The sequence below is a fragment of the Salvelinus sp. IW2-2015 genome, linkage group LG16 (assembly GCF_002910315.2).
Source record: "Salvelinus sp. IW2-2015 linkage group LG16, ASM291031v2, whole genome shotgun sequence".
Lineage (NCBI taxonomy): Eukaryota > Metazoa > Chordata > Actinopteri > Salmoniformes > Salmonidae > Salvelinus > Salvelinus sp. IW2-2015.
In genome coordinates this window covers 41,421,223-41,432,723 of record NC_036856.1, presented here as the reverse complement: position 1 = coordinate 41,432,723, position 11,501 = coordinate 41,421,223, and the positions used below count along the sequence as shown (strand labels likewise).

The 11,501-nt window shown below is 45.7% G+C and overlaps 1 protein-coding gene across 1 annotated transcript in view; it reads left to right on the top strand.

Annotated features, from left to right (window-relative positions):
- arhgef18b (rho/rac guanine nucleotide exchange factor (GEF) 18b) overlaps positions 1 to 5,275 on the top strand; it is a 100,532-nt gene extending 95,257 nt beyond the window's left edge. Inside the window, 1 exon segment of the mRNA XM_070447450.1 lies at positions 5,127 to 5,275. Coding sequence (XP_070303551.1) covers positions 5,127 to 5,275 — 149 coding nt within the window.
- Positions 5,276 to 11,501: the final 6,226 nt, after the last annotated feature.

Here is an 11,501-nt window from a genome sequence, read left to right as displayed (position 1 = left end):
TATCCTGGAAGGATATTGACCTCATCCCGTCAGTAGAGGATGCCTTGTTATTCTTTAATAGTGCTTTCCTCACCATCTTAAATAAGCATACCCCGTTCAAAAAATGTAGAACTAAGATCAGATATAGCCCTTGGTTCACCCCAGACTTGACTGCCCTTGACCAGCACAAAAACATCCTGTGGCGTTCTGCATTAGCATCGAATAGCCCCCGCGATATGCAACTTTTCAGGGAAGTCAGGAACCAGTATACTCAGTCAGTTAGGATAGCTAAGGCTGCTTTTTCAAACAGAAATTTGCATCCTGTTAAACTAATTACAAAACGTTTTGGGACACTGTAAAGTCCATGGAGAATAAGAGCACCTCCTCCCAACTGCCCACTGCATTGAGGCTAGGAAACACTGTCACCACCGATAAATCTACGATAATCGATAATTTAAATTTTTCAACGGCTGGCCATGCTTTCCACCTGGCTGGCCCCTCCCCCCGCTTCTCCTTCTCCCAAATCCAGACCACTGATGTTCTGAAAGAGCTGCAAAATCTGGATCCCTACAAATCACCTGGACTAGACAATCTGGACCCTCTTTCTAAAATTATCCGCWAAAATTGTTGCAACCCCTATTACTAGCCTTTTGTATTGTCTGAGATCCCCAAAGATTGGAAAGCTGCCGCGGTCATCCCCCTCTTCAAAGGGGGAGACACTCTTTACCCAAACTATTACAGACCTATATCCATCCTGCCCTGCCTTTCTAAAATCTTCGAACGCCAAGTTAACAAACAGATCACCTTCTCCACTATTCAATCTGGTTTCCAAGCTGGTCATGGGTGCACCTCAGCCACGCTCAAGGTCCTAAACGATATCATAACCGCCATCGATAAAAGACAGTACTGTGCAGCCGTCTTCATCGACCTGGCCAAGGCTTTTTACTCTGTCAATAACCGCATTCTTATCGGCAGACTCAATAGCCTTGGCTTCTCAAATGACTGCCTCGCCTGGTTCACCAGCTACTAATCAGATAGAGTTCAGTGTGTCAAATCAGAGGGCCTGTTGTCCGGACCTCTGGCAGTCTCTATGGGGGTGCCACAGGGTTCAATTCTCAGTTCAATGATGTCGCTCTTGCTGCTGGTGGTTCTCTGAACCACCTACGCAGGCGACACCATTCTGTATACTTCTGGCCCTTCTTTGGACACTGTGTTAACAAACCTCCAAAGGAGCTTCAATGCCATACAACACTCCTTCCGTGGCCTCCAACTGCTTTTAAATGCTAGTAAGACTAAGTGCATGCTCTTCAACCTATTGCTGCCCGCACCCGCCCACCCAACTAGCATCACTACCCTGGACAGTTCTGACTTAGATTATGTGGACATCTACAAATACCTACAGTTGAAGTCGGAAGTTTACACACACTTAGTTGGAGTCATTAAAACTAGTTTTTCAACCACTCCACAAATGTCTTGTTAACTAACTATAGTTTTGGCAAGTCGGTTAGGCCTCTATTTGTGCATGAGCACATAGTATTTTCCAACAATTGTTTACAGATCATGATTATTTTCGACGTATAATTCATTATCACATCAGTGGGTCGAAGTTCTACATACACTAAGTGTGACGGTGTGCCTTTTAAACAGCTTGGAAATTCCAGAAGAAATACGGTCATTGGCTTTTAGAAAGCTTCTGATAGTGCAATTGACATTTAATTTGAGGTCAATTTGAGGTTGTACGCTGTGGATGTTTATTCAACGGTTACCTTCAACTCAGTGCCACTTTGCTTGACTCTTAATAATGGAAAGTCAAAGAGGGAATCAGCCAAGACCATTTTTAGTAGACCTCCATCAAGTCTGTGGTTCATCCTTGTGGAGTCAAGTTCAAACGCCTGAGGTACCACATCATCTGCTTACATAACCAATAGTACCCCAAATATACACCATGGGACCATTGCAGCCGTCAACGCGCTCAGTGAAGGAGAACGGTTCTTGTCTCCTAGAGATGAACGTACTTTGGTGAGAAAAGTGGCAATTCAATTCCAGAACAACAGCAACAGGACCCTTGGTGAAGAATGTGGAGTGGAAACGAGGTTACAAATGATCTATATCACCAGTAAAAATAGAGTGCCTATATCCAACAACTGAAAGGCCCGGTCTAACATGGAAGAAAGTCCACAGCTCAAACCGCATAAAAATCAAGCTCAGACTACGGTTTTGCTCTGCAGCATGGGGACAAAAGATCGTACTTTTGGAGATAGTCCTCTGGTCTATGAAACGAAACATTTAGAACTGTTTTGGCCTAATGACCGATTGTTATGTTTGGAAGGAAAAAGGGAACGCTTGCAAGCCGAAGAACACCATCCCACCGTGACAGCACTGGGGGTGGCAGCATCATTTGTGGGTGTGCTTTGCTGCAGGAGGACTGGTGCACTTCACAAATAGATGGCATCATGAAGTAGGAAAATTATGTGGATATATTGAAGCAACATCTCAAGACATCAGTCAGGAAAATTAAAGCTGTGGTCGCAAATGGTCTTCCAAATGGACAATGACACCAAGCATACTTTCAAAGTTTGTCAAAATGGCTTAAGGACAACAAAGTCAAGGTATTGGAGTGGCCATCACAAAGCCCTGACCTCAATCCCGTAGAAAATGTGTGGGCAGAACTGAAAAAGCGTGGGTGAGCAAGGAGGCCTACAAACCTGACTCAGTTACAGCAGCTCTGTCAGGAGTAATGGGCCAAAATTCACCCAACTTATTGAGGGAAGCTTGTAGAAGGCTACCCGAAACTTGTTTGACCCAAGTTAAACAATTTAAAGGCAATGCTACCAAATACTAATTGAATGTATGTAAACTTCTGACATTTCACATTCTTAAAATAAAGTGGTGATCCTAACTGATCTAAGACAGGGAATTTTTACTAGGATTAAATGTCAGGAGTTGTGAAACTGAGTTTAAATGTATTTGGCTAAGGTGTATGTAAACTTCKGACTTCAACTGTTGGTGTCTGGTTAGACTGTAAACTCTCCTTCCAGACTCATATTAAGCATCTCCAATCCAAAATTAAATCTAGAATCGGCTTCCTATTTCGCACCAAAGCCTCCTTCACTCATGCTGCCACACATACCCTCGTAAAACGGACTATCATACCGATCCTTGACTTCGGCGGTCATTTACAAAATAGCCTCCAACACTCTACTCTGGATGTAGTCTATCACAGTGCCATCCGTTTTGTCACCAAAGCCCCCATATACTACCCACCACTGTGACCTGTATGCTGTCGTTGGCTGGCCCTCGTTTCATATTCGTCGCCAAACCCACTGGCTCCAGGTCATCCATAAGTCTTTGCTAGGTAAAGCCCCACCTTATCTCAGCTCACTGGTCACCATAGCAYCACCCACCCGTAYCGCGCGCTCCAGCAGGTATATTTCGCTGGCCTTCCCCAAAGCCAACACTTCCTTTGGCCGCCTTTCCTTACAGTTCTCTGCTGCCAATGACTGGAACGTATTGCAAAAATCACTGATGCTGGAGACTTATATCTCCCTCTCTAACTTTAAGCATCAGCTGTCAGAGCAGCTTACCGATCACTGTACCTGTACACAGCCCATCTGTAAATAGCCCACCCAACTACCTCATCCCCATATTGTTATTTATCCTCTTGCTCTTTTGCATACCAGTATCTCTACTTGCACATCATCATCTGCACATCTGTCACTCCAGTGTTAATGCTAAATTGTAATTATTTAGCCTCTATGGCKTATTTATTGCCTTAACTCCCTACTCTTCTACATTTGCTCACACTGTACATAGATTTTTCTATTGTGTTATTGACTGTATGTTTGTTTATGTGTAACTCTGTGTTTTGTCGCACTGCTCTTGGCTAGGTCGCAGTTGRAAATGAGAACTTGTTCTCAACTAGCTTACCTGGTTAAATAAAAAAATAAACATAATGTTGCTCAATCTTATTTTCTTTGTTGAGCTCAGGAAATGTAAATAAAATTAAACGGTAGCACACCCTGCACTAGTAAAGTCTGACTATGTAGGTGAAAGTCTGACTATGTAGGTGAAAGTCTGACTATGTAGGTGAAAGTCTGACTATGTAGGTGGAAGTCTGACTCTCTCCTGAAGCCTCTTAACCAGAAGCACCACTGTATACTAGATACTTCAGGATCAGGTGGGAGTTTCTGCTACGTAAGCATACAGTGCAAAGAGAAGCCTGCCTGCCTGGTGCAGGGGTGCCTCTGGTCTAACAGTGTGATTTCTACACCCTGGCTTGTGAAAACGAATCCTCTGCTCTATCAGGACTCTGGCCTTACTGATCTTAATGGTGCTCCATCATGATCACATTAGCTGCTGTGAACTGGCCAATAACACAGTAATGGGACGGAATGTAATGGGACTGTCCTCTGTTGTCTCTCTTCTTCCCCGTCTGTTCTCTCTCTCCCCCTCTCTCTGTTCTCTCCTCCTCTCTCTGCTTCTCTCCCCCTTTTCTGTCTCTCTTCTCTCCCCTCTCTTTGTTTTCTACCCCCCTCTCTCTTCTGTCTCCTCTCTCTGTTTTCTCTCTCCCCTCCCACTCTCTCTGCGTTCTTTCCTTCCTTCTTCTCTTCTCTGCTTTCTACCCCCTTCTCTCTGCTCCCCCCTTCTCTCTGCGTTCTACCCCCCTTCTCTCGCGTTCTACCCCCCTCTATCTCGTGTTCTACCCCCCCCTCTCTCTTGTTGTGTACCCCTCTCTCTCGCTCTCCCCTCCCCCCTCTCTCTCTCGCCTCTCCCCCCTCGCTCTCTCTGCATTCTCTCCCCCCTTTCTTCTCTTGTTCTCCCCCCCCTCTCTCTCTGTGTCATCTACCCTCTCTGCTCTCGCTCTCGCTCTCTCGCTCTCGCTCTCTCTCGCTCTCTCTCCCAGCCTCTCTGATATGAAGCAAAGGGCTGCCCTATGTAAGTTGTCAGCCAGCAGAGACGGCACTCTGAAACACAAGCGCTCCACAGCCCTAACCAGCAGCTTCCTCACACCCTATAGTCCACTCCCAGTCCATGCACTTGAACAGGTAACACACACTCTCTCGCTCTCCCTCTCTCACTCACTCCACTACCCGTATCTAAAACCAAATGGCTGAGAATGCTGTCTCTCTGGCTCTATTTCCCCACAGATTTCATTGACCCTCCAGACAGCGGGGCCAGGAACCCAGCCCGCCGCGGCCATTACAGAAAGGCCCTTCAGCCAGGCCTTCCAACCCCCTGGCATCTATCCAACACCAGCCCCAGGCTCCTAACCCCCTCCACACACCCAGAGCCCTAACCCCCCTCTCTGCACAGAGCCCCTGTCACGAGCCACGAGCCACTGCGCCCCCTCCGACGAAAGCATCCCGGTAGGATGTTAATTCTTCTTCTGAGCCCGCCCACCCATGGCCAGTCAGGGACCAAAAGGGGGACCTATGATGTCATAACTCTCTAGGAAACTGTTCACCAGCAAGCTCGGAACAGGAACACTTCTTCCTATTAAAAAAATTAAAAAAACACTGTTCATTTTCTGTAGCAAGCAATCATATATTATCATGTCCCCCGTGAAAAACTTTAATTCAATATATTGTTATTGAATCATTTATTTTAAAGTTAACCACCGGTATTATTGAATTTGAAGAAGACAAAGCGATCCTGAGACATGATTTAATATGAAGGGTTATATTGAATACATGGAATGGAGAGATCACGTGAACGATCTGGACAAATCCAAGAGACGAGAGAGAGAGAGAGAGAGAGAGAGCAGCAGAAGAAGAAGGCCGAGAGAGAAGCCATACGCAGGCGAGAGAGAAGAAGAGGCGGCCGAGAGCAAGAGCAGAGGCCGAGAAGAGAGAGAGGCGCGAAGAGAGAACGAGGCTGCCAGAGAAGAGAAGGCGCGAGGACGAGAGAGGCGCGAGGAGAGAGCAGAGATGGCAGCGAGAGAGAGAGAGAGCGCAAGGAAGAGCGAGAGAGGCGCCAGACGAGAGAAGAAGGAGCGCAGCGAGAGAAGAGATGAGAAGGCAGCGAGAGAGAAGAGAGAGCGCAGAGAGAAGAAGAGAGAGAGCCGAGAGAGAATGAGAGAGGCGCGAGAGAGAGGCGACGAGCAGCGGAGAGAGAGCGAAGAGCGCGAGAGCAGAAGGCGAGCCAGGCAGCGAGAGAGAGGCGAGAGGCGCGAGAGAGAGGCGCGAAAGAGAGAGGAGTAGGCGCCGAGAGAGAGGAGAGAGAGCGCGAAGAGAGAGAAGAGAGCGCAGAGAGAGAGAGGCAGGCGCGAGAGATGAGAAGCAGGAAGAGACGAGACGAGAGAGAAGAGAAAGACGAGCATGACAGAGAGGAGAGCAGAGAGAGGCCGGACAGAGAGAGAGAAGGCGCGAAAGAGACGAGAGGAGAGGCCGACGGAAGAGAGAAGAGAGAAGAGAGGCCTGAAGAGAGAGAGAGAGAAGAGGAGGCCGCGATGGAGGAAGAGGAGGAGAGAGCGCGCACGTAGAGAGAGAGAGAGAAGCGCAGACAGAAGAAGAGAAAGAGAGACGACAGAGCAGAGAGAGAGAGGACGCGAGAGAAGAGAGACGAGAGAGAGGCGATGAGAAGAGAGGCGCCGACAGAAGAGAGACGAGAGAGACGCAGCGCGAGAGAGAGGAGAGAGAGCAGCGAAGAAGACGAGATGACAGAGAGGCGCGAGAGAGAGAGAGCAGAGCAGGCAGCGAAGAGAAGAGGCGCCGAAGAAGAGAGGAGAGCGCGAAGAGAGAGAGAAGAGGCCCAGAGAACGAGAGCAGAGACAGCAGACAGAGAGAAGAAGAGAGAGGAGGCCAGCGAAGAGAGAGAGAGGCGCGAAGAGAGAGAGAGAGAGAAGCGGCGAGAGAAAGAAGAGGCCGCGAGCAAGGTGGAAGCAGAGAGAAGAGAAAGAGAGCCCAGAGCGATGAGAAGAGAGAGCGAGCGCAGACGAGAAGAGAGATGAGGCAGGCAGAACGAAGCAGAAGAAAGCAAGCAGAAGATACGAGAGGCGCGAAGAAGGAAGAGAGGAGAGAGAAGAGGCCGCTGAGGAGAGAAGAAAGGCGCAAGAGAACGAGACGAGAGAAGAGAGGACACGCAGACGAGAGAGAGAGAAGATAGTAGTGACCAGGCGAGAGAAGAAAGACGAGAACGCCGCTAGAGAGAAAACGAGAGAGAGACGAGGCGCATGAGAGAGGGAAGAAGAGAGAGAGCAGGCGAAGAGAGAAGGAGAGAGCAGCGCGACGAGAGAGCAGAGCAGAGCGACGCGATGAAGAGAAGCAGAGGGCACCAGCGAGAGAGAGAGAGCAGGCAGCGAGAGAGACGAGAAGAGCAGCAGAAAGAGAGAACGGCGCGAAGGAGAGAGAAGCGCGCAGAAGAGAGAGAGGCGCGAGAGAGAGAGAGAGGCGCGAGAGTGTGGAGAAAGAGAGGTGAGTGAGAGGAGAGTCTCCTGACAGAATGTACACCTTTTGGAAGCAGTGGAGCCACAGGAAGTGTCAAACTGATGGCCTGTGTGTTGATGTTTTATTTTGCACAGTTCAAATACTCCTTTTACAGGCTGACATTACTGTGATACTTTGGGTGAATTAAGTTGTAACTATGAAGGGTTCATTTTATAATTTTTCCCTGAATCATGTGTTTCTCATTTAGAAAAGACTGAACACCGTTGTTGTAATTGATATTGTCTCCTTTTGTTGAAAATGTCCTGGTTCGGTCCAGTGGTGGGACAGACGGGCTTATTGTTTCATTTAATCACACCGTAAACAGAATGTTTGACTAGATTTTAGAGAATTGACTTTAAATACCGCTAGCCATAGATGAGTTATCTTATTTAGAACGTCATCGTCATAATTCATACCACAATCATACCTGATTTTGATTCAACAGCTTTTTAAAACGCTTCCATTGTAATTTTATATAACGTGTGTAAATACAACCAATCTTGCTGTGTAGCGAAGATGATTTGAACGTGAAGGCATTCTGTGTGACCAACAATGATTTAGGGATGCTGTGGTACTGGTTTAGACGTCTCCCTAGCACTGCCTGGTTCCCAGCGCTAGACCCCTCTCATGGCACCCCTTCCTAATTTCTGTCTCGGCACATGGACCATTTCATACATAATGACAACATGGAAGGGGGTCACAGAATGGTTAGATAAGCAGTAGTGTGGACACTGAAGGATTTCAAAGCTTGATGTAGTGTAAAGCTTTAAACCATTTTAAATAACGTTTAAACAAGCCAGTATCTTACAAATGTAAGACGTATCATTCAGTTTTTATTGATTTAAGTTTGGTGTGATTTTTGCATTAGCAGCAGGTCCTGAATCACAACATGGTTTCCACACATTTCCTTCAGCCTGGCCATTAGTCTGAAGAATACAGTGGGCCTCAAGCAGGAGTGTCTAGTTTTCCCCTATTTCTTTACTAAACTAGTTAGTTACCTCTGTGTCAGTATAGCTGGGCCTGTGTGTGTGTGTGTGTGTGTGTGTGTGTGTGTGTGTGTGTGTGTGTGTGTGTGTGTGTGTGTGTGTGTGTGTGTGTGTGTGTGTGTGTGTGTGTGTGTGTGTGTGTGTGTGTGTGTGTGTGTGTAGTGAAATACATGCCTAATAGGGAAGGCAAAGCATTCCCTGGCAGATTGAGTGGTACATGATCAGTTTGATCACTTGTTAGTCTGAGCTTTCAGAACAACTCTTGTTTAAGTGCATTCTGTTTTGGACCCTGTGTTTCTGATATACAGGTAACTGCCGAAACAAAGGACACCTTGAGTAAATGAGGGATACTAAGTACACTATATATACATAGTGTATTTTTGTCAATTTTAGCCACACCCATTGCTGACGGGTGTATAAAATAAATGCACACAGCCATGCAGTCTCCATAGACAAACATTGTCAGTCGAATCCCCGTACTGAAAAGCTCTGACTTTCAACGTGACACCCGCCATAGGATGCCACCTTTCCAACAAGTCAGTTCGTCAAGTTTATGAGCTGRCCCGGTCAACTGTAAGTGCTGTTATTGTGAAGCGGAAACGTCTAGGAGCAACAACGGCTCAGCCGCGAAGTGGTAGGCCACACAAGCTCACAGAACGGGACCGCTGTGTGCTAAAGCGTGGCTCGTTGGSGGGCCCAACGCCTTATTAAGGCACTTCATGTTGGTATTTTCTTGATTTGGGCAGTTACCTGTATATTCTCTGCATGGACAGCCATTGAGTATACATGAGTATGGTGATGGATAGTCCTGGTGCTCGGAGTTAGCAACATGTTAGCTTAGCTACTGGACCACCGGCCTCATTCTGATTCCGGTGACATTTCGTAACTCCACAAGAAAATAATAAGCTATAATTCAGTTTTGTGGTACAGAAGTTTTATTTCTTAACCTGTATTTTTTTTCTTTTTTCGATGAAGGCAAAGTTGGCTCTTATTTTATACTGAATAAAAATATAAACGCAACATGTAACAATTTCATCGATTGTACTGAGTTACAGTTCAAATAAGGAAATCAGTGCAATGAAATACCCTTTTCTTTAGGCCCTAATCTATGGATTTCACATGACTGGGCAGGGGTGCAGCCATGGGTGGGCCTGGGAGGGCGTAGGCCCTAATCTATGGATTTCACATGACTGGGCAGGGGTGCAGCCATGGGTGGGCCTGGGAGGGTGTAGGCCTTAATCTATGGATTTCACATGACTGGGCAGGGGTGCAGCCATGGGTGGGCCTGGGAAGGTGTAGGCCCACCCACTGGGGAGCCAGGCACAGCCAATCAGAATGTAGTTTTTACAGCAACAAAAGGGCTTTATAACAGACAGAAATACTCCATCAGCTGTCCGGGTGTCTGGTCTCAGACGATCCCGCAGGTGAAGAAGCCGGATGTGGAGGTCCTGAGCTGGCTTGGTTACACGTGGTCTGTGGTTATGAGGCCGGTTYGACTTGATGCCAAATTCTCTAAAATGATGTTGGAGGCTTATGGTAGAGAAATTAACATTCAATTCTCTGGCAACAGCTCTGGTGGACATRCCTGCAGTRAGCATACCAATTGTGCGCTCCCTCAAAACTTGAGACATCTGTGGCATTGTGTTGTYTAACAGAACTGCACATTTAAGTGTCCTTTTTATTGTCCCCAGCACAAGGTGTACCTTTTTGTAATGATCATGCCGTTTTAATCAGCTTCTTGATATGCTACACCAGTCAGGTGGATGGATTATCTTGGCTAAGGAGAAGGGCTCACTAACAGGGACGTAAACAAATTTTAGCCCAAAATTTGAGAGAAATAAGATATTTGTGCGTATGGAATAATTCTGGGATCTTTTTATTTCAGCTCCTGAAACATGGGACCAACACTTTACATGTTGCATTTTATATTGTTGTTCTGTAAACAACTGGTACTCTAACCATTTATTTGCCGTTATAACACCGACATTGTGTAGCAGTAGTTGGCGACTAATTTATTTAAAATTTCATTTCAACCTGGTTAACCAAAGACATTTTCATATTTGACCTAATGCTTTATGGTGTCCTATTCAAACTGATATGAAAAAGGTTATTGTTGGAGATGACGTGATGGAGAATCATTGATTTGAAGATTCATCAAAGATCCATGTTTTTAAAGATGTGAGTGATGTCACTGGTCTGAGAGATGATTCGTCAAAGATCCATGTTTTTAAAGATGTCCCCATTTCTAAAGTCTTACATTTCCTCTAGCTCTACTGGACTAGTGGAATCTGAATCGCTCATGTCTTACTCAAACAAGAGAGCCGTGTGTGTGTGTTGGAATACCCCCTCAATGTTATCAATATTGCCTAACTGAAAGGTTATCTAGAAGAAGTGTGAGGATCCTTAATGTATAAAGAACCAAGATCATGTTGTGGTACTGCCAATTACCACCAGTCACTTTGGATAGTAGCATACTTGAAGGGGAAATGAATGTCCTTAATAATGCTTAGTAATGTGTGGTTGGTTCTAACTTTTATCTAACACTTTCAGTCTAATATCTTATTTAAAAAATGTTTGTAGCAGCACACAGGAAGGATGATTTTTGTATTTTATTCACCGTCAGATGTAGAGACCTAAAGACYCATGAAACTGCTGCCTTAGAGAAATCAGCTTTTTAGGAATAAATGTTTTTCAAACAATGTGTGGATTTGTTTTATTTGCTAGGGATTGTTACGTGTTTATTACYTATGGATTACTTACTGGGTTCACATGAACACTACATTTATCATCTCATATTTCCCAGCATGATTAACTTAACTTTCAACTGGGATGGTAACTAGCTAACTGGTTGTTTAATGTGATTTGTACATTTTAATTTTGTGTGTTATTTCAAAGGATATGTTTTTTTTATTTTTTTTTATCGTTTCCTAAATATCCTGGAAGTTTTAACATAATTTACAGTAGGGCACGTTTTGTTTACTGTAATGCCCAGGCCACTACATTCATTAAAGCTTCCATGAAAATACATGGTCTAGACTAGGGGTGTCAAACTCGTTCCATGGAGGGTCTAGTGTAACGTTTCCCAAACTCGTTCCATGGAGGGTCTAGTGTA